Raw genomic sequence first — 23462 nt, forward strand, 5'->3', positions numbered from 1 at the left:
TTGGAACGCATAGCGGCTATATTGGAACGCATAGCGCATGCACACTAAGGAATTTCCGGGCACAACGTCACTTCCGTTACATTTTCTGACGAGTAGCGGTGTTGTGACAGGACAGCGGCAGCTGGAGTTTTGGGCTGAGCTGTGCGTGTCTGGTAGGCGGGGCGTCCTGTGAATGGGGCAGGCTGTAGGGATGTGTATAGCAGTGTCAGGGAGGATAGCTGAGCAGTGTGTGTGGAGGACGGCAGTGGAGGGGGCAGGGAGCGGACTCCTCCTGATGGTTGCTCTCTCGGTATTGCGTGTCATTCCTCCTAGCAGAGCGGACTGTCTCCAGGCTGAGCCGGATCACTGATCGGGTACGATGAGCCAAGCAGACGGTGGCGGCGCTGCTGCTGCACCCCAGAAGGGGTCTGAGAGCCCCGGGGAGGCCCCCGAGGAGCCCGGTATGATCAGTGTGGACTTTGCAGGACTCTTCTATCAGTTCGCTAAGACTTTTGTCCTGATCTTCCCAGTCTATGTGCTGGGCTACTTCGGACTGAGCTTCAGCTGGCTGCTGATCGCCCTGCTCTTCCTGAGCTGGTGGAAGAAGAACCGGGGCAGTAAGACTTCCAGGTGGCACCGAGCTCTGGCCTTCCTGGAGATTGAGGAGAAGGCGGTCCAACAGAAGATTGGTAGTAGCGACCTACCTGCCTGGGTGAGTGACTACGCTGTGCGCCACAAATCTGCCACTCACCCACTCTGCATGCAACCCCATAGGGCGCCGCGTCCCAGGAAAGGCACCGCCGTAAGGCTTCAGTCACAATAAAGGCAATTAATATAAAAAAAAAGTTATATGGGCGATACTGCTCAGAGCGCTAAATTGCCGCCAATTGGGGGGGGCGTGCTCCCAAGCCGGGCTGTGTGCATCCATAGACACACACAGCACCTTCATGCTACGCCCCTTTGCACAGGAGTTTGAGGCTGGGTTCGCACTATTGTGATGCAGGAACCAGTGCGTCGCATGTCTCTGGCAGGCAGTTCGCACTGCCCTATGTGAATCATTGTGGGTGTCAGTACAAAGTTAATGACACCCCCAGATCAGATAGCAGTGCAAACTGCCAAATGTTGCAGGAATCGGATCACATGAGTGTTCACACCAATGCAGTCTGATTCCAGTGCGGACCAAAAAAAGGGTCCTGCACCATTTTTGTCAGCATGCGATGTGAATTCAGCCATACAATTTGTATCACTGAATTAGCATTGCACAGACATCTCGTGATCTGCACAGCAATGCGGTGCGAATCACATGCAATGTCTAACATTCAGACCAAAACAGTGCGGCAAAGGGCGTTCCACAGCCACCAAATGGCATGGTACAGCAGTACCGTCTGGTGCAGCACATTCTGATAAAGTACTGCTGGCATCGCTTTTTCCACATTTCGCTGCATTTTGCATAAGATGTCAGAACCGGAATGAGCAAGTTCCAGTGTGACCCTGCGCTGCCAGCCAGCGGGCACCTATGGCTCCTACTGCCAGCAATATCTCCTATGAGACTGGGAAGAGAGGAGAGCAGTGCTGTGCCCAGGAGAGATGCCAGGGAGGGGAGCAGTGCTGTGCCCAGGAAAGATGCCAGGGAGGGGAGCAGTGCTGTGCCCAGGAGAGATGCCAGGGAGGGGAGCAGTGTTGTGCCCAGGAGAGATGCCAGGGAGGGGAGCAGTGTTGTGCCCAGGAGAGATGCCAGGGAGGGGAGCAGTGCTGTGCCCAGGAAAGATGCCAGGGAGGGGAGCAGTGCTGTGCCCAGGAAAGATGCCAGGGAGGGGAGCAGTGCTGTGCCCAGGAAAGATGCCAGGGAGGGGAGCAGTGCTGTGCCCAGGAGAGGTGTCAGGGAGGGGAGCAGTGCTGTGCCCAGGAGAGATGCCAGGGAGGGGAGCAGTGCTGTGCCCAGGAGAGGTGTCAGGGAGGGGAGCAGTGCTGTGCCCAGGAGAGGTGTCAGGGAGGGGAGCAGTGCTGTGCCCAGGAAAGATGTCAGGGAGGGGAGCAGTGCTGTGCCCAGGAAAGATGCCAGGGAGGGGAGCATTTAGTGGGGCATTTGTTAATTTAACCCTGGCATCTCGTGGCCCTATAGAAAGTTTCTGATGCCAGGAGGCCGGATGTGGCTTCTGATCATGTGACCGATGTGATTGGCTGTCTCAGCGGTCACATGTTCAGAAAGCGCCAAATCACAAGTAGAGATTGGGAACTTTCTGCTAGCCACTGATAACTGTGCCAGGGGCGCCCAATCGCAGCACAGCTGTTTATATTTTGGTACGCACATATGCGGCGGCTCGTCGTTTAGGCTCACCCACCGAGAGGCCGCAAATATGCGTACCGCCGCCAGGAAGAGGTTAATGCTGGGAATGCATTACATTATAACTAAAGGCAAAGTTTTGGATAGAGTGGAGAGGGATTAGAAGATTCCCCATCTCTCTATTTGTCTTGTTTATCTTTATCATTGAAAGTGAAAAGCCCCCAGTTAGAAACCCCCACGCCCTGACTTGTTGCTAGGACACAAATACCATTGGTTTTCACTCTTGTAATGCTGAGATTGAGTTTCCAATGGTTCTCTCCTCCTAACAACAAGACAGGATGTGGGGGTTGCTAACTGGGAAATTTTTCAGCCAGGCTTCTGGGGGTACCGGTATGACAATCAGAATTAAAATGCTTTTCAAAGCATTTTTTATAATATCTACTGGGGCCCCTTGACTGCATAGGACATTTCCTGGAAAAGCTGAACTTAGCCTTTAAAAGTGAAGTATGGAAACATTTTTCTTTGACAATCGCACTTGCCTAGCTGGATGCATTGGTCCAGTATTGGCTCTAAGGCTGAGAAGTGGGCAATCAAACACGCTGATCGCCCGGTTCTCAGGGTTCCACCCCCCACCCTTCAACTCGCTCACTGGAAAGCTGGGCTGAGGAGGAGGAGGAGGAGGGGGGGGTGGGCAGCCTGCTCAGGCTCTCAGTGGCTCGCTGAGCCAGGTGCCAGTCCAGGCATGTGGGCAGATCTCAGCCATATGGTCACAATCTTTCCTGAGCCTGGGCCGGCTCTGTGATGTCAGCGGGCTTCTGCCTGCTGTCTGCGGAAAATGGGTCACAGAAGTGCAGAAGGAACTGAACTCCTGTGATCCATAGGAGAAATAGAGCCAAACAAGCTTTGGCTGTACTTCTCCTTTAATACTTCTATCAGGAGGTGGATTGTCTAGACAATGGGCTGCCTGCACACCAAGGGGGGGCTCCACAATCCCCTGAGCTGTGACTCAAGAAAGGGTGCAACTACAATTGAAGCGCCACATCCTTATGTTCTAGTCCACATACAGATTTATTCCAGTTTTGGGCTGTTAAGGCTAGTGGTGCACCAAAATTTCGGCAACCGAAATTTTCGGCCGAAAACGGGCCATATATGCCGAAAATTAATGGCCGCCGCAGCAGCAGCTTTCACTTTAACTTATATGGTGCGTGACCGGCTGCGGCAGGCTCCCAATACCCGCCGTTTGTACCTCCTCACCCGCCCTGTGCTAGACTGGTTGCTAGAATCGCCAGCCGCCTGGCGTCCAGCAACCAGTGACGTCACGGTCCAGAGAGGAAAGCTAAGCTGAGAAGAGGACCCAGCATGCAGAGCGGAGGAGGATCTTCCTCGTCCTCTGTGCCTATTACTGACTCTCTGGCTCCACCCACCTCCTCCCTCCATCTTCTACTGTATGGCCGTTGCGTATAGGAAGGACAGGAGCAGAACCAGAGTCAACCTGCGGAGAGCAGTGAGTGACAACATATTACGTGTTATGATGTGCATCATTGTTTCCCTATACTTAGCTACCCCCTGGCACTATACCTGTATAATACAGCTATGGGACAGGTATATAATGCCAGGAGCATCTATATACAGGCTGGAACTATTTTAAAATCATTTGGGGGAAAATGTCTTTTTTGGTTTTGGTTTTCAGCCAAGGGCATCCTGAATTTTCTATTTCTGTTTCGGCCCAGAATTTTCATTTTGGTGCATCCCTAGTTAAGGCATTTCCCCTTCATCGGGGCTTGTTAGGAGGACATTGTCCAAATGGACTTGGAAAGGAACGGCTTCTTTAAAACATCTTTAGCTTTCCTTGTTTCTTTCTTCCCTCTTAATATTTTTGGGTGGTGTTGTTCCTCCCACAGCTAATGTTATCAGGTCCTACTGCCTCCTGGGTTCCTCTTCAGTTTTGGATGGGGCGCAAGATTTTACACATGCTCGGATAGATGTATCCACAGGTAGGGATGCAGCGATCCGATATTCGGATCGGAAATCGGCCCCGATCCGGACAAAATAGCTGGATCGGAGATGGGTAAAGTTAGGCCGTCCCACGGGCCGATCTGGTTTATGCTGAGTAACGGCTCAGCCATCCCTTACTAGGTGCAGTAGTAGTATGGGATGGGAGCCGCTACTTCCTGTATAGGTCCGGCTTGCAGGCGGAGTGATATCAGATGAACTCCGCCTTCGAATGGCGGAGCCACACACACGAAGCAGCGGCTTTGTAGCCGCTTGCTTTTTGTGTAGCTGCGGATCGGTTCCGTATCAGCGATTTCACCTTGCCAGATATCGGTATCGGCTCCAAAAAATCCGGATCGGTGCATCCCTACCCACAGGTCTTTGGTTTATAGTGGAGACATCTGCCATAGTGCAGAGGCAAACAGGTTGCAAAGCACACACAAGGTTTGTTGCTAAAAACCAGTGTGAGTGAGTGTTTGCACATGCACAAATATACTGCAGGTCCTTAGAGACCTACTACACAACTGTGCATGTGCAAAAGTAAGAGAAGCAACAGGATACCCATATCCCCGCGAGGTGTGTTGATTGACACAAATGGTGATAGAATCACATCTGGCTGGCAGGGTGTTCTGGGACTTCTAGTTCTGTAACACCTGAGCAGCCATACTGTGTGTGGGCAGTGCCAACAAGTGAGGTGGCATGTTTTTCCTGCTGGTCCAGGTATGGGCTTGGCTGTCGTGTTGCCCATAAAAGAGAGAGCTGAAATGAAGTAGAGCAGGGGACTGGCACATGGAAATTCAGGGCTGTTTCTCGTGCTAACCAATAGGATGCTAGCCTTTAATTTGCAAAATTGACATTAGAATTGGATGCTTTGCTGTAGGTAACAGCACCTCGTTCCCCCAGTTTAGTTTCTTATTAATAGAGCCCAGTGATTGACAACGTTCCAAACTAGGTAGGAGTTGTCGTATTGTTGTAGACGTGAGCGTCCATGGTAGCCCAAAATAACCCCTGCAGGCTTGCCTGGTCTTCATTTACAAGCTTGCTCTGCAGGTCTGTGTCCTTTTCGGAGGATTAGGGCTTGTCTGTGTCTGATCTCCTTCTAGCTGAGTATTGCGAGGGTTAAATTGCAGCATTCCTAGGTCATCATTTAGCATATGGGTTGTGTTGGAGGAGAGGGCACATAACTGCACTGCTGGGCTTGTAGGAGGTTTTCATGTGTTTGAAAGGGAGCATTGGGTATTATTATTATACAGGATTTATATCATATGATTACAACCTATGGGTAAGAAGACATTTACTGTACAAGGCCAATCAATAGCTGAATGCAGACGCTGCTTATATTACAGTGCTGAGCTGCCTGTCCGGCCCCCTCCATTGTGGAAACGTCTCCTCTGATGGGGAGGAATGGAGGGAGTTGTGCTTCGGGATATCTCAAGTATTAGTCACTCACTTCAAATTGTTTTGGATTCTGCCCAATTCTTTCCACGCACACTTCTACACCAAGATCTCTAAATCTATAGACGGGAATATTTACTTCAATATCTGAAAAACAATTGGAAAGTTTTGGAATGGGTAGTCAGAAATGTTGATGGTCATTTGGAATGCAGTTTATTAATTTTTTTATTCCTACCATATGGTATAATGTGCATTGCGTCATTGGGCAGCTGGCGGGTATGTGATGTTAGTTGGTGAGTCACGCAGCATGGCATTGGGGTCCTATTTAGACAGATGATATATGCCGCTCTTGTACGGTGCTGGGGGATTGTCGGATAAATATCTAGACTGTGAGGGGTGTGACACTGCCACATTACATGAGCTCATTGGAGACCGCGAGGTGTTGGGAGTCTGGCAGCCACCAAGTATAACGTGATATTCTGTAGTTTCACTATTATCTGTGCCCAAACATCTGTCTGCTCCGTGTGTCCATGTTACCACTGTATACCACATGTAAGATTTTCTTTTAATCAGTGATGTGGTGATGACATACTTTACAGAATGAACAAAAACCTTCCCTTTAGCTTCAGGCTGACTACCCTCCTGCAGCTACACCCACATACTTACCTTCTGCTATGCTATCAAACAGGAAGGAAGTCCACTGAAAACCAAGGCACCTCTCAGAGCACTGACATATGTAGCTGGGGGGGGGGGTTTTAGATCCAAGACCTGTCACACATGCAATGCAGTCTGTATACAGTTTAAAATGCCAGCAGGTAAGTGGAAAAAGTTTGGCAGAAAAAGATAGACTGATACATACTTTTCTACCAGAAGACCCTACCTGCTGGCACATTTTTGGTTCAAGGGTTTAATTCTACTTTCAAGTGGTTGTAAACCTCAAACATGAAATATGAACAAAGCATATCTCTCTATAGCAGGGATATGCAAACTATGGCCCTCCTGATGTTGCAGAACTACAAGTCCTATGAGGCAAAGCAAGACTGACAGCAACAAGCATGACACCCAGAGGCATGATGGGACTTGTAGTTTTGCAAGAGCTGGAGGGCCACAGTTTGCAGATCCCTGCTCTATAGTGTGTAAGGCTCCATTCACACCTGGGCATTTTTGAGTGTTTTTTTTCAGCTCGAAAAACGCTTAAAAAAAAAACGTTCCGAAACGCCCAACAAGTAAAAACCCATTCATTTAAATGGCCCCTGTTCACATCTGAGCGTTTTGCAAAATGCCTGTAGCTGAAAAAAGTACATGAGCTTCTTTTTGGGCTGATTACCAGCGTTTTTGATCGATGTCAATGCCTGCCTCCAAAAACGCCTGAAAAAAACGCCTGAAAACCGCGGTAAAACGCTACGCTCAAGTGTGAATGCAGCCTAATTGTCTCATTCCAGGGCACTAAGGCTGGCCATACATTGTATCATTTTCTTGTACAATTTTCCTTTAGATTTACCAAAACTATATAATATGAGGTCAAATCTAAACACTTTCAATGGGTATGCTATCAGAAAGGCCCTTGCACTACATAGTTAAAAGTAAATCTATAAGAAAATTGTATAGTGTATGGGCAACCAAACTGTCATTTCTGTCTGCTGCTTTGTTCCTCTATCAGCATGAATCACTTCTGACAAGTTTTCCTGACACCAAGAGAAAAATGGTGACAGAGAGGAACCTCCAGCTGATTGCCAGCCTCAGCTCTGTTGCTGTGTGAAGGGGGGGGGGGGAGGGTGTCATTTCCCTCCAATCAGCTCTCAGAGCTCTCCTCACTTAGAACTTCAGCTCCCCGCCCCCTATTTTCTGAACTCTCAGACAAGCTTTAAAATTCAGCACTTTGAACGGATGTACAGAAGAGCAAACTGCAGATAGACAGACGCAACTTGTGTGGGAGGATTTTTATCATTTGTTATGGTGGCTCTGATAACTGATACCTTTACAGGGCAATTTGAGCCCGTACAAAATGAATGGTCTGAAATTGCTCTGCAAAGAATTGCATGCGATATGAACAGGAATGTGGTACGATCCCTGCCAAAATCGCATGCTCTTGTGTGATCCCAGGATTGTTATAGTGATCTCAACCTAGTTTCACACAGGAGTGGTGTGGGAAACTGCATGCGATTCGCAAAGGAATTGCACCACATTCCTTTTCAAATAGCATGCGATTCTTTGCAGTGCAATTAAGCCCATTCATTTTGTATGGGCTCAGATTACACCACAAGGCATCAGTACTTTGTATCTGCAAGTGCTTGACCGAAAGTATCGGTATTCGCCGGAAAAAAAAAAATGTATCGGTGCAACCCTAATCTTTGTGTATTGCCTGAGGATAGTCGCCCTCACTGGGTATATGTGAGGGTTTACAACCACTTTAACATAGAGGAACCTTTAAATGAACCTCCAGTTCTCAGGGAATACGTGATAATAATTGCCACTATCCACAGATCAAAGGGCATTAGTGTGAACAGGAGGTTAAGCAGAATTATAAAAAAAAAAGGAATGTGGGGTACATAGAATTTTTGAAACGCTAGGCTGTTCCATACGACAAAATTGTTTTCAGTAATCTGAAATTAAACACATTATTATAATGGTAAACATTGTACACATTGGTGAGCAGTTGAAAAGTGCCCCCTTACATTGGTAGTTAGTGTGGTGCCCACTTACACTGGTGGTCAGTAAAGGTAGTAGATAATGGCCCCTTTAGTCTGGTGGTCAGTGGGAAGAATGTCTTAGGGCTCTTTCACACGGGCGATCCGATCAGATCCGCCTGTCAGTTTTTTAGGCGGATCTGATCGGATCCTCCATGCAGCTCTATGGGGCAGCGGGTGTCAGCGGAGACACCTCCACTGACACCCGCTGCCATCCGCATCCGATCCTGTCCGTGAAATCTGGACGGATGGAAACCCTATTTTTCCATCCGTTCAGTAATCGGATCGGATCGGGTGAGAGCCGACAGGCGGTCCGCTCTCATCCGATCCCCCATAGAGGGCAGTGGGGGCTGAGACACCTCCCTCTCCGCTCTGCAAGCGGAGACGGAGCTGTCATCCGCCGGCTCAGCGGGGATCGCGGATCGATCCCCGCTGAGCAACACGGATCCGCCTACAGAGGCGGACCGTGTGAAAGAGCCCTTACTAAACGAAAAACAAATGGCTTAATTTCCCCATCCATCCACACACACACACAGGGTGGTAGTGATGGTACAGAGGTTGATCGATGCAGTAGGCAGCACTGATCAAGATAATCTGAATGGAGAAATCTCTCCGCCATCAGAATACAAAGACACGAGGGAGGATTCCCCCAGCCACATCCAATGTGTGTCTGGGGGAATAGATTCTTTTTGTTTTTATTTTTTGTTTTTTTACGTTCAATCCTTTGGTTGAACAAAAAAATAGATGGATCCTCTATGGGCTGATTTAGGCCCCTTTCACATGGGGTGGATCCGTTTTGACGGACTCCGCTTGTTCGGTGGGGATCGCTCCGCTGATCCCAGTTGAGCAGGCGGATGACAGGTCAGTTTCTGCTCATTGTGCAAAGACAGACCTGTCAGAGCCCCGCTCTGCATTATGGGGAGATCGGATGAAAATGGACAGCCTGTTAGTTTTCATCTGATCCAACCTGTTAGATGGTGAACGTATCGCCATCTGTCTGTTTTTAGCAGATCTTGTCGGATCGGATGCCAGACGCCTCCCCATAAAGGAGAATGGGTGGCCTGATCGGGTCCATCTGAAAAATGGACAGGCGAACCAAATCAGTCCGATCCTGTGAAAGGGGCCTTAAGGCCCGTACACACGTACCGATCGTCGGCATACAAACGTCGGCGGACGAAAGATCTGCCGATTGTACGCGTGTTAGTATGGTGCCTCCGACAGCTGTCTGCGCACAATCCGCGGACAAAAGTCTTTCTTGCAAACATGAAAATTTTTGTCTGCGGACACCAGAACGGACGATTGTTCGCCTGTCAGTACAGAATTCGGCCGACAGACCGCAGATTTGCAAGACTGGGCATGCTCAGAAAATTAAAAACACAGGGAAAGTTAACCATTACATGACATCACTTCTGCAGTCAGCTGAAGTCTGCAGACAAAATTCTTGTGCTGTCCTTGTGCTGTCTTTGCACTTTTCAACAGACACCGACATCCCGGGGAGAAAAGACGAACATTTGTATGCCGACGATCGGTACGTGTGTACGGGGCTTTAGACTGTAAGTTGTATTTTAGTCTACACTATAAGTGTATCCAGTTGTTATCACATTTTCTAGTAAAATGGATAGATGTTAGTTGGTATATAGATCCTAAAATGAATTGCTGCAGGTGAATGCAGACACCTTCACTATGAAGGAATGATAGCGTTGTGTTCTCAGCATTCTTCATCCTCTCATTTTTCTGAGAACAATGGTGGATAGTTTGTGCTTCCAGAAGCAGTCTGTGGAAGCTGCTTTTCCTTTATCTTTTCCCAAACCAAGGAGATATTTACAGTTTTGGGCAGGCTTATTAAAATGTTTTGTCTTTAATAGATAATGAAGTCATTTTGAGTACGTCTGTTTGTATACGGGGGTGTGTGTTGGTTAGAAGCTGATGAACCTGCCCATGTGTTTGTATGGTGGGAGAAAACTAGAAGACCAGGAGTAAACCCAAACACAGATAATATTCTCAGAGGAAACAAACTCAGCATCTAGAGCAGGGGTGTCAAAAACCATTTCATTGCTGGCCACATCAGCATTATTGTGGCCCTCAAGGGGCCGGACTAGATGTCCAGAGCACCCCAACCCCCCTTAACATCAGATGTCAAGAGTTCCCCTATTATCAGTAGTCGAGTCCCTCAACCTCCCATACATTACAGTGCACCCCCCTGTCTTGTGCTGCTGACGGGAAGGAGCTGAGAATAAAGTACAGGGTCTGGAGGAGGACCTGACGAGGGCTGGAGTCAGCTGCCAGAGTCTGCTGAATGCTGAGACCAGGGGAGGCGGCTGCACAGAGGTGCAGGATCTGTAGGAGAAGTTCTGTCGTCCTCTCTGCTGCCAACTGCTGAGACAGACTGGAGACGGAGATGAGGGGGAGGGGGGGTGTGCCACAGCTGCAGGAGAGAGGCAAGGGCCACATGAAATGGCCTGGTGGGCCAAATTCGGCCTGCGGGCCTTGTGTTTGACACTTGTAATCTAGAGACACAAGGCCGCAAAGTGTCTAAAGCTGGCCATAGATGGATAGTATTCAAACAAAAAATCTTAGGAAAAATTGTATAAACGTTCTCAAACAATTGTTGTTTGAAATATACGGTTTGCTTTTTAACATTTGGTTTTAGAATGAATGGACTTTACTAAACAAAAGTCGCATTCTCTGTTTGAAATTTGTTCGGAATATTTTCCATCCTGCTCCTTCGAATGTTCTCGTCAATGCAGTTGAAAACTAACTTCAATTTGACCCATTAATAATTAGCGAAGTTACAACCTTCCTTTTCCAAGAATTTCCGTTCGATATTCTACCCATCTATGGCCAGCTTTACTCAGCCATTTTTCTTCCACATGTTTAGGAACGTTTTAGAGTGTCAGTGTTGGCTTTACAATGGAGAAAATAGACTTCAATGTGCTACTAAAATAACTAAAGTCCTTTTAGAGAAGGAAAACATTCATATTTTCCTTGATGACACCATTTCCTTTAATGCATGAAGCCAAACTTAAAGGAGTTGTAAAGTCAAAAGGTTTTTCTTAAGGGCTCTCTCACACGGTCCGCCTCCGTAGGCGGATCCGTGCTGCTCAGCGGGGATTGATCCGCGATCCCCACTGAGCCGGCGGATGACAGCTCCGTCTCCGCTTGCAGTGCGGAGAGGGAGGTGTCACAGCCCCCGCTGCTCTCTATGGGGAATCGGATGAGAGTGGACCGCCTGTCCGCTCTCATCCGATCCCCAGGACGGATGGAAAATAGGGTTTCCATCCATCCGGATTTCACGGACAGGATCAGATGCGGATGGCAGTGACCTGTCCGCTGACATCCGCTGCTCCATAGAGCTGAATGGGGCATCCGATCAGATTCACCTAAAAAACTGACAGGCGGATCTGATCGGATCGCCCGTGTGAAAGAGCCCATATGCATTCGGATAAAAAAACCTTCTGTGTGCAGCAGCCTCCCTGAGGCCCCGCTAATACTTACCTGAGGCCCCGCTCTATCCAGTGATGTCCACGAGTCCCTCGGCAGTCTGGGACTCTTCCTCCTGATTGGCTGAGACACAGCAGCGGCTCCATTGGCTCCTGATGCTGTCAACCAAAGTTAGCCAATCAGGGGCCGAACAGCAGCTTTGTGTCTGAATGGACACACACGCAGCTGCAGCTCAGGTGTCCCTATAGCAAGCTGCTTTTTGTGGGGGCACTCAACAGGAGGGAGGGGCCCCAAGAAGAGGAGGATCTGGGCTGCCCTGTGCTAAACCAACTTTACAGAGGAGGGAAGTGTGACATGTTAGTTATGAAAAAAAAGACTTTACAATCACTTTAAGTGATCCTATTTGTTGTTCCAGAAACATTTCCCACATTCATCTGGAAAGAAATTAGGAGGCAATGTAAATAAGATTATTTCTTTACCTTGTTGAATTTTCATATTTCTTATATAGAGAACTGTGTTCTGTTTTGTCAACTCTGAACCAATGATTGCCATCTGCTACAGACTGCTATTCCTGTTTTCCAGTCATCTGATTTCTATTTACTGATTGTAAGATAAGCTGGCAAGACATAAAATTGCAGCTTCTGTCATTGACTTTATTTTACAGGTCCAGGCTCCAGGGCTGTCATCCTTAAAATGATTGTAAAGTCTTATTTTATTTCTATTAAAATAACAACATGTTATACTTACCTGCTCTGTGCAGTTGGTTTTGCACAGAGCAGCCCGGATCCTCCTCTTCTCGGGTCCCTCTTTGGCTCTCCTTGCACCTCCCTCCTGTTCAGTGCCTTCACAGCTAGCAGCTTGCTATGGGGGTAGCCAAGCCACAGCACTGTATGTCCATTCAGAGACAGCTGCAGTTTGGCCCCACCCCTCTCTCTCCTTATTGGCTAATTGACTTTGATTGGCAGCAGCTGGAGCCAGTGGCGTCACTACTGTGTCTCAGGCATTCAGGAGGGAGAGTCCCTGGTGGCTGAGGCACTCATGGTCATCGGTGGATGGAGATGGAGCTCAGGTAAGTATTAGGGGGGCTGCTGCACACACAGTTTTAAACCACTTTTACCCCCTTAATGACCAGGTCATTTTTTGCAATGCGATACTGCCTAACTTAAACTGACAATTGCGCACTCGTGTGACACTGTACCCAAATAAAATTGATGTTTTTTTTTTTTTTTTTTTTTTTTTTTGATCGCCTCTGCGGTTTTTATTTTTTTTGGCGCTATAAACAAAAAAGAGCAACAGTTGTGGTTAAAAAAAAATATATTTTTTACTTTGCTATAAAACCTATCCAATAAAAAAAAAATGTAATTTCTTCATCAATCTGGGCCAATGTGAATTCTGCTACATATTCTTAGTTAAAAAAAAAAAAAAAAAAAAACACAATAAGCGTATATTGATTGATTGGTTTGCAGAAAAGTTATTGCGTTACCCATACAAACAGCAAAAAAAAACTGTCCTCTCCGGTCTGAGCAGCTGTACTAACGATCCAACGTTAGTACAGCGATCTCCCCTGCTGAGATGTTGTGTTCTGACAGGGGGACGCCCCCCCCCACCAGAACACCCCGATCAGCGCTCTCAGCTGGCTTCTGACGGACTGGCTGGCATACAAACAGGCCGAATGTCAGCCGGGTTTTTCTTTAATCGGCCCGTGCGTATGGAGCTTTAGGCCCCTTTTATACAGGCGGACCGTTCATACCCGCCTGTCTGTATGTTTGGCAGATCTGAACGGATGCCCCATGCATCTCTATGGGGCATCGAATGTCAGTGGACATGTCTCTGATCCAGTTCCTCAAATCTGGACGGATGGAAACCCTATTTTCCATCCGTCCAGCAGATGGGATCGGATGAGAAAGGACAGGCGGTCCGTTCCCATCCGATTCCCCCATAGAGAACAGCGGGGACCTGACAGCTGTCTCCGCACACAGCACAGAGACATAGCTGCCATCGGCAGATCGATCCCTCGCTGAGAAAAACGGAGTCCTCTGACGGACTACTGTGTGTGAAAGGGGCCTTAGTGTTGTCAGCCTGCAATGGGATGTGCTGTGACTGGCATGATCGCCTGCAAACGGTTAACAATGAGGCATGATGCCAGACATACTGAAAAACAGATTTGGGGTTTTGAAAAGCAGTGGAAGCTATGCATAAGGGACTGGTGGCCAGGTTCTTGGATTTTCATATGATAGTCTTACTGCAGAAAAGATATGTGCTATATACAAAAAACCCCAAAACATATCTAGCAGCATTGGAGAGATCTCGATGCAAGTGTGATAAGAATTCTGTTGGTTTCCAGTTTTGTTAGCATCCCCCTTATTAACCACTTTACGTCTGCTCACAGTAATACTACTGCGGCAGAGTGGCTCGTTATCGTCTGACGACGTAGTATTAACGTCGTCAGACACTCCCCCTTCTGGGCGGCGCTTGCGTGCCGCCGGAGGCTCGCTCCCGCTGTTTTCATTCACAGCGGGAGTCGGGCCAGGGGAGGAGCAGCGGCGATCGCCGCTGCTCTGCCCCGATCGCCGGGGATCTAGTGTGGAGGTCCGCCCGCCTGTGTAAACACAAGCGGACGGATCTCCATAGTGACAGGGAGTGACAGATCGGACTGTTCAGCATAGCTGGACATCCGATCTGTCCCTGACTCACTCAGTCACCTCCCCCCCTACACGTCAGTAAGCACCAGGCATACATTAACCCCTCCCTCTCCAATAAAATTAACCCCTTCCCTGCCAGTGTCATTTTTACAGTAACAGTGCATATATATAGCACTGATTACTGCAGTAATGTCACTGGTACCCCCAAAAGTGTCAAAAATGTCAGTCAAGGGTCCGATCTGTCCGCCGCATTGTCGCAGTCCCACAAAAAAAATCGCAGATCGCCGCCATTACGCGTTAAAAAAAAAAACACCAAAAATGACAGAAATCTTTCCCTTTGTTAGTAAACGCAATAACTTTTGCGCAAACCAATCAAAATACGCTTATTGCGATTTTTTTTTTTTTTTTTTTTTTTTTTTTTACCAAACATAGGTAGCAGAAAACAAATTGGCCAAAATTTTTTTAAAAAATTGGTTTTTACATCTTTTTTGGGGGGAATTTCATATAAAAAAAATGTTAAAAATATTATTTTTTCAAAATAAACGCTCTTTTTTTGTTTATAGCGCAAAAAGTAAAAATCGCACAGGTGATCAAATACCACCAAAAGAAAGCTCTGTTTGTGGGAAAAAAAGGACGTAAATTTCGTTTGGGTACGGCGTCGCACGACTGCGCAATTGTCAGTTGAAGTCGCACAGCACCGAATCGCAAAAAGTGGCCTGGACGGAAGACAGCAAAATCCTCCGGTGGTAAAGTGGTTAAACATATGGCTCAGAGTGAGGAGAATTCTGTCTTGCTGTACAGAGAAATAATAATAGGCTGCTGCAGAAATGACAGTGATTTGAAATATAAGTGCACCGCCCGGTGCTTGTGCTGTGCTGAGCATTCTGCCTTTCTGCTTACAAAGCTCCACTCCATCATCCTGGTGCTGTTGACCTGCTTATCTCTCATGTGTTTCCTGTGTTGTCCTAAATGAAGTCAATCCATTTTTAATGACGGACAAAATCCTTTCCTTCAGCTTTTGTTTTGGGTGTATTTTGCAGCAGGAATTAAGCGTCTTTAGTCCATATCAGACTGAGAGCTCTAAATGGGATGAAAAGATTTTACAACACATCACTTATAAAAATACTTTCCAATAAATAGCAAGAATTCTCCAGATTCCACAGTACTGCTTGGATCTTGACGAAGGGGACATACCCCGAAAGCGTGTCCTGAAAAATGGTATGTTAGTGCAAATAAAAAAAGCATCACGGACAGTATTCAATTGTCTCTGCCAGATTCCACAATAACTGATGCACATTTGTTTGAAAGCTGGTTCTGCAAACATTCACAAAATGGATTCAAAAATTGCTTTGATACATTAAGTGGAGCTCCACCCAAAAGGAGAAGTTCTGCTTTAAGCGCTCCCCCCCCTCCCCCCCTTTCCCCGCCACATTTGGTATGTCATATTTTTTTTTTTTTTTAAAGTTTTGACAGGTACCCACTCCTACTTCTGCTCGGATGGCCTAGGCATCCCGAGCAGAAGTTCTCCTTTCCCCATCCCTCTGGGGGAGGTCCCAGAAGACTGTTGACCATTCAGCAGGCGCATCGCGACTCGCGCATGCGCAGTGTGCACCCGTCTGAAGCTGCAAGCTGTCATCTGGTCTGTGGCCTGGTGCCCACAGTTGAAATGCCGGGGAGAGGAGAGTGAGAGAAGCGACGGTTCGGGTGACCAACATCACTGGATCCTGAGACAGATGAGTGTATGTTAAGTCAGCAGCTACATCTCATGCACTCCGGAGGCCTTAATAAACACAAAAATGACTGGAGCTCCGCTTTAATTGAAAGATGTTTGATAGTAATTAAGTTTGCTGTACTGCTAATAGGAAGTGGGCTGTGCAAAGGAAAATGTCTCTCTGTAGGCCTAGAACTGTATCCTTAGCGCTCCTGAAACTCAGAGATTTTCTAAATTGTTGGCAATCAGGGAAGGAAGTATCAGATAGCCTGTCTGGTGCCCCCACCTTGTAAGTCTCAAGATATCTACCATGGCCCTCCACACTGGTACAGGCAGCAGACGATGCAAGCCTTGGGCATGTAAATGCTTATACAAAGTACATTTGTCTTTTATTAAAGTGATTGTAAAGGTTAAACTTATTTTTAAATTAAAATAACAAACTTGTCATACTTTACAGAGCAGTCCCGATCCTCCTCCTAGATTATAATTCTTTTTTTTTTTTTATATGGATACTGTATGTGTATGTGTGTGTGTGTGTGTGTGTGTGTGTGTGTGTGTGTGTGTGTGTGTGTGTATATAATTATATAATATAATTCTATTCAAAATTATTTAACCCCCACTGAAATTGATTGTTTTGGCCAGTTTGACATTGATTTTGATCATTCAGTCATCCTGCTTACAATTAAATCAAAGAGGCACGTGTAGGTCAGACAAATATAACATAACATTTATAATGAAATAACCACAAATGTCTTTTTTCTGTGCTCACATCATTATCAGTTTTATTCAACCCCCAAGTGACATTCAATCTTAGTACTTAGTACAACATCCTTTTACAGTTATAACAGCTTTTAAACGTGAAGCATAGCTTGACACAAGTGTCTTGCAGCGATCTACGGGTATCTTCGCCCATTCGTCATGGGCAAAAGCCTCCAGTTCAGTCACATTCTTAGGCTTGTGCACTGCAACTGCTTTCTTTAAGTCTCACCAGAGGTTCTCAATCGGATTTAAGTCTGGTGACTGTGATGGCCACTGCAAAATGTTCCAGCCTTTAATCTGCAACCATGCTCTAGTGGACTTGGCGGTATGCTTGGGATCATTGTCCTGTTGAAAGGTCCAACGTCTCCCAAGCCTCAGGTTTGTGACGGACTGCATCACATTGTCATCCAATATCTCCTGGTACTGAAGAGAATTCATGGTACCTTGCACACGTTGAAGCCTCCCTGTACCTGCAGAAGCAAAACAGCCCCAAAGCATGATTGACCCCCCGCCATGCTTCACAGTAGGCAAGGTGTTCTTTTCTTCATAGGCCTTGTTCTTCCTCCTCCAAACATAGCGTTGATCCATGGGCCCAAACAGTTCTAATTTTGTTTCATCAGTCCACAGAACACTATCCCAAAACTTCTGTGGTTTGTCCACATGACTTTTGGCATACTGCAGTCGACTCTTCTTATTCTTTGGAGACAGCAAGGGGGTGCGCCTGGGAGTTCTGGCATGGAGGCCTTCATTACGCAGTGTGTGCCGTATTGTCTGAGCAGAAACTTCAGTACTGCGGTCAACATCAAAATAAAATAAATAAGTAAAATTGGAACGGAGGAAGTTGTCATTCTATCTGGGCATACTTAAAGAAGTAAGTATAGCTAACGCTTTTTTGGCAATACTTCTCCTGTAGGTCACAGGAGTGCAGTTTGTGCTGCACTTCTGTGACTCGCTATCAGCTGGTCCAGGCTCAGGAACGATCCTAACCACATTGTCGGTATCGCCCAGAAGCCTTGACTGGCACTTGGCTCAGCCCCTCAGCGGTCTGCCGAAAGCCTGAGCAAGCCACTCCCACCCCCTCCACAGCTGAGTGCTCCAGTGAGCACTGGAGGGGCAAAGCAGAGAGCCACTAACTGACAGTCCACGGCTCTCTGCTCAAAGCAGAGGAGAACTGAGCAATCAGTGGCGTTTGATCGCTCAGTTTTCACTGCAGAGCCAGCATGGGACAGATGCAGCATAGGAGCAATGCTGCATCCACCTAGGAGAGTATGAACGCCATACACAGTGTGGATATTTGCCAGCACACCACAGATCTTTAAGTTGTCGAAATTTTATTTTTTTAAATTGGATCACATCACAAACAGGTGAGTGCAATGTTTCGGAGTCACGCAGTACCCTTTACTCAGGCATGTGATGTGATCATACTTCAATAAAGCCGTTTGGACAACTTAAAGATCTGTGGTGTGCTGGCAAATATCTGCACGATCATGCAAGATCCAGGCTCCAGCTGGCGATTGCAGCAGCACCCAGTATCCTATTCTCCAGGAACCTATGAAAGGGGGGATATGGATTGTTATCTGCGAATTCCATACACGGCACAAATTTCAGCTGATTCCCGCAGATTCTGGCAAAGTTCAAGCTGTGGGTGGCCCAGTCTGCACCATCCGGCTGAAGAAAAGTCAATTTTTTTATTTACTTTTGTTGAAGAAGCCAGGTAGGACAAATAGTGACTGTATCAAATCATCATCACCAGAGTTGTAATGGATGATGGGTATACGGTTTAATGTTGCATGTTCAGCACACATGACGATGCTATAAGGTTAGCAGAATACCAACTACCACACAGCAAAGGCTTCCAGCGTAGCCGTGAATTCAGTCCACCTTTTCCTTAAAAACCAAGGCTGGTAATAAAAGCAGCATATTGTGCATGTGATAAAACTTTCATTACTTCAAGTTGCACAAATTACCCAAAACAATGGTCTCAAGGTCAGGACTGATGAATGGATGGACTTTCTAAGCAGAGCCCTTTCAAACGCTGTAACAGTAGACGTAAGGTCACAGTATAGACACTGTATAAATAGCACAGCCTTCAGTCATGGAGTCACAAACAAATAACACTTACCCTTCAGGGAAAAGGTAAGGCCTTGTAGCCATCAGGTTTCAAAAGGAACACTAAAATGATAATTATTTATTTATATATATATATATATATATATAATGGTTGGGGGTTCGAAGTAATTTTTGAGCAAAAAAAAATTATTATATATATATATATATATATATAATATATATATATATATATATATATATATATATAAATAAATTTTTTTTTTTTTGCTCAAAAATTACTTCGAATATATATATATATATATGTGTGTAATCTCTGCAACTAACGATTATTTTAATAATCGATTAGTTGCCGATTATTTTTTCGATTAATCGGATAAAATCATAAAAAAACTCAATATGCCTTTTTTTCATTTATTTAAAATAATAATGATCAAACAGAGTGTAAGTGCCGGTTCACACTTGTGCGATGCTGGAAGGCTGCGTATTCGCAGCCTGTTCCCGCATCGCATCTGCACAAGAGGCAGTTCACACTGCCATATGCGATACGCAGGGGTGTCAATTAAATGTTAACGACACCCCCAGTTTGATCGCATATTGCAGTGCAATCTGACAGTTCGCACAGGTTCGGATCGCACAAGTGTGAACCACTGTGCGATCCGATCCTGATGCGGCTGAAAAAAAGGGTCATTCAGGTATGACTTTCATGCAACTTCTGAGCCTTAACATTGATGTCTATGGCCCTCAAGTTGCATGAAAGTTGGACCATAGTAGTGCATGAACGACTGACGTTTCTGCAATTTTAAGTTATGCACATATGAATGGGCATCATTGGTAAACCTGGGGAATGACATGTCGTGCGACTCTGATGTCCAAAGTTTTTGGACTGTTTGACTGAGTAAAAACTGACCGAAAATTGAGCCGTCTATGACCAGCTTTACCGACTAGGTCCTGTGTGAAGCAGAGGCTCTGAACACCTATGCGATCCATTTTCAGTGTGGCAAAAAACAAAAGGGGTTTTGTGCGGATCAATTTGTTTTGCACAGACATCTCATGTGATTTGCACAGGAATGTCCTGCGATTCCTGTGTAAATCGCATGCGATGTGCCGCAGCATTTTTTTTATACATACCCTTTTTTCTTCAATGTGATATTTATTTGTTATTGTGAGCTCCTGTATTTAATGTTGATGATCTTGATGTTTGGACAAGAATTCCCAAGAAAAGAAGCAGTTTCAGAATTTTGCTGACTTCATAAATGGCTCTATAAAACAAGCATTGCTCTAGATTTTGAACCTTCCTTAACATTACAAGGTCATTGCTCCTCTGCTTAAGGTCGAAATTCAGTGACTGAATCTCTTACTATTAAACAATCAACCCCCCCCCCCAGCATCCCAAAAATGTAAAAAAATAAATCTATAAATAAAACGGAAATATCCTCAGCACTTCTTCTGGGAGTACAGCGCGTATCTTCTCTCTCTTGGGTTGTGAGAGGGTCCTGCCTGTTAATGTGACATTTTCCATTGGGTCTGTTGGTGGAGTCCTCCGAGGGATCCTGAGGACTCCCAATGGCGTTGTGATTGCACCGGTGGGATCAATGGTCCTCACTTTGGAAGCGGAGCTGTAGATGTTCATGTGACAGTTAATAGGGGAACAGTTAATTGACTTTTTTTTTCTCTAATATTAAGCAGAGCGTTACATTAGCTTTGCAGCCAAGTTATTGTTTCAACTTCAAAAATCCCAAATTTTGGCTTATCTCCAGAACAGGAATAGAGCAGAAATCTTCTAGTGGTGACCCCCCCAGGATTCCCTCAATTTGGAGGGATTTCCTCTAGACGTGTATCGAATGGAAATTTTGGTGCGGAAACCGAAAATGCAGGATGCACTTGGTTGAAAACCGAAGATGACCGTTTTGAAAAAATATTTATATTTTTATAGAATTGTATTCAACTTTTTAATTTCAATTTAAATTAATATGAATTTATTGTTGGCGTTTAGGCTGGGTTCACACTGGTGTGATGCGGGAAATCCTGTAAATCCTGTGCAGGTTCCTACATCACACCTGAATCGCTGACGGTTCACACTGACATCTGGGAACTGCTGTGAGTGTCAGTGTAAAACCGATCGCAGTGCGAACTGTGAAATTGTACAGGAATCGGATCTCGTGGGTTGTGAACACCCAATTCCAGTGCGGACCATTTTGGCCTGAATGTGATGCAAATTCAGCCATACAATCTGTATGGCTGAATTCGCATTGCATGTGAGCAATGCGGTGCGAATCATATGTGACATCTGTGCTTGCACCCAGCTTGATTGGCACCTTTAGCGCAAGAAAAGCCTAAAGCAGAGTTCCAACCCAGTGAACGTTTTTTTTAAATAAAAATACCCCCAGGACAGTCAGGGCTAGTGCATTCCACAATGGCTAGCCTCTGATCTGTCCCGGGTTGCACTTACCTTTTAGAAGAAATACTTACCTTGAAAATGTATTCTCCAGCGCTGCCATCTCAGGTGTGAGCACCTTGAAGCCAGCGCGATCCTCATCTGTGTCCTCTTCCATCTTCTTCGGTCCCACGATGCACTGCACCGGCCCCGCCGTCACTTCCGGAGCCACAGCATCATCCCCGCACAGCTTCTGGGCATGCCCAGAAGCTGTTTTGCAAGGTATGACGGCACCTGAACCGGAACTGACGTCGGGGCCGGTGCAGGCGAATTGATTCCTGGGAGCGATGACGTTCAGCTCCCAGGAATCATTGCATGCCAGGAAGTGACGAATCGCCGTGGCCGCCAAGGGGAGGAAGAAGGAAGTAAGGTAAGTATATTTTCTTCTAAACGAGGTAAGTAAAGTAAAAAAAATTGCAATTATCCATTTGTTTTTCAGGTGACCCGGAGCGAGAAGATGGAGGTAAGTATAAATTTAGGGTGGAACTCCACTTTAAGCAAAATATTTCCCTTTAAATTCTATGTACGTTTTCACATCGGTCCTTTGCGCTTCCGTTGTGGTGTTAAAAATCCTGTTTGCTGCATTTGGCTCCTCCCTATTGAAATGCATTGAAAACGCAGCAAGAATGCATCATTAATGTACCCATGTTACGTTTTTGATGTCATATGACTTATGAAAAACAAACCATAACACAGTAAAATCGTGGCAAAATTGCTTGCTTTTTCAGCTCCATTGGCACCTTTTTCTCTTATCGACAAAATGCCAATAACACAATTTTTGCCCATCGGCGGCCGAAATTTTGGTACATCTCTAATTTGCTCTCACTTCCTGTTTTGGCTTTGGGACAGGAAAAGAATGGAATTCTCCCTAATAGGACACAGATGACAAAAAAGATCCCTTACTTTATCCAAAATGGAGAAAAAATTGCCTTTATTTCTATTTTAAGCAAAAAAAGTTTTCAATCCATCGTGAAATGAAATGGCTCATGGTTTGTCAGACATACTATTCCTACTATGGCCTGTAAACTAGATTTAGTCATCTATCTGGACATTCCTGAAACTGTTTATAAACAAGGTTTTGCCTGTGACGACTGATGTGGTTAAAATGTTACAACTGTTACATATTTCCATGACATTTTATGGATTTCATGTGTTTGAAATTTATTCAATCTGCTGAATGCACGCTGTTCTCTGTTTGCTCATGGTTGCGTTGCAACAGGGCGCCCGATGCTAATTAGTTTAATCAATGAGATTTAGTCTTCTTTTATTCCACCCTATTTATTTTAACCAACATGGAAGTCACATAAACTACTTTATGGATGGTTGCGGCCCCAAAAACGAATACCAAGTTCATGAAAGTTGAATGTCACATTATTATTTTTACATCAAATTAATCTGTCCATATACGCTTCAAACTTCCCACGAGAGAAATTTAATGATTTGCCCCATCCACGCTAAGCAGGGCAGATAGGAGAATGTCAGCAGCTGGCTGGAGCAGAATACTGAATACCTAAAACGATGCTTGGGTCTTATTGGATGCCGGCATTGTTCATCCTAGAATTTTTGGACTGGCTTCTCAAAAGCTGTTTGAGAAGACAACTATGGTCATCCAGGATGTGGCCTTCAGGGGCAAGAATCAGTTGAAAATCGAGGTGTGTATGGGCAACTTTATGGCCTCATACACACAGGACGTTTTTACAGCTGCTTTTAAGAGCATTAGGTGTGTTTTTTTTTTTTTTTTTTTTTTTTGCAGCTTTAACCACTTAAGCCCCGGAAGATTTTACCCCCTTCCTGACCAGGGTTTTTTTTGCGATTCGGCACTGTGTGACTTTAGTGGACAATTGCCCGGTTGTGCGACGCTGTACCTAAACGAATTTGACGTCCTTTTTTTCCCACAAACAGAGCTTTCTTTTGGTGGTATTTGATTACATGTTCGATTTTTACTTTTTGCGCTATAAACAAAAAAAGAGCGTAAATTTTGCAAAAATAACAATATTTTTCACATTTTTTTTATATGAAATTCCCCAAAAAAATGTAAATATCAAAATTTTTTTAACATTTTAGGCCA

General features: G+C 45.6%; 1 protein-coding gene across 2 annotated transcripts in view; it reads left to right on the plus strand.

Annotated features, from left to right (window-relative positions):
- Window positions 1-206: 206 nt before the first annotated feature.
- The window catches only part of ESYT2 (extended synaptotagmin 2), a 280454-nt gene continuing 257198 nt past the window's right edge, over window positions 207-23462 (plus strand). Inside the window, exon 1 of one of the 2 annotated variants that reach the window (XM_082257732.1) lies at window positions 207-691. In XM_082257732.1, coding sequence (XP_082113858.1) covers window positions 359-691 — 333 coding nt within the window. In that variant the 5' untranslated portion in view covers window positions 207-358. The remainder of the gene's footprint in view (window positions 692-23462) is intronic. The other variant, XM_082257733.1, reaches the window with a different exon arrangement.

The sequence above is a fragment of the Pelophylax lessonae genome (assembly GCF_965119305.1).
Source record: "Pelophylax lessonae genome assembly, chromosome: 5".
Lineage (NCBI taxonomy): Eukaryota > Metazoa > Chordata > Amphibia > Anura > Ranidae > Pelophylax > Pelophylax lessonae.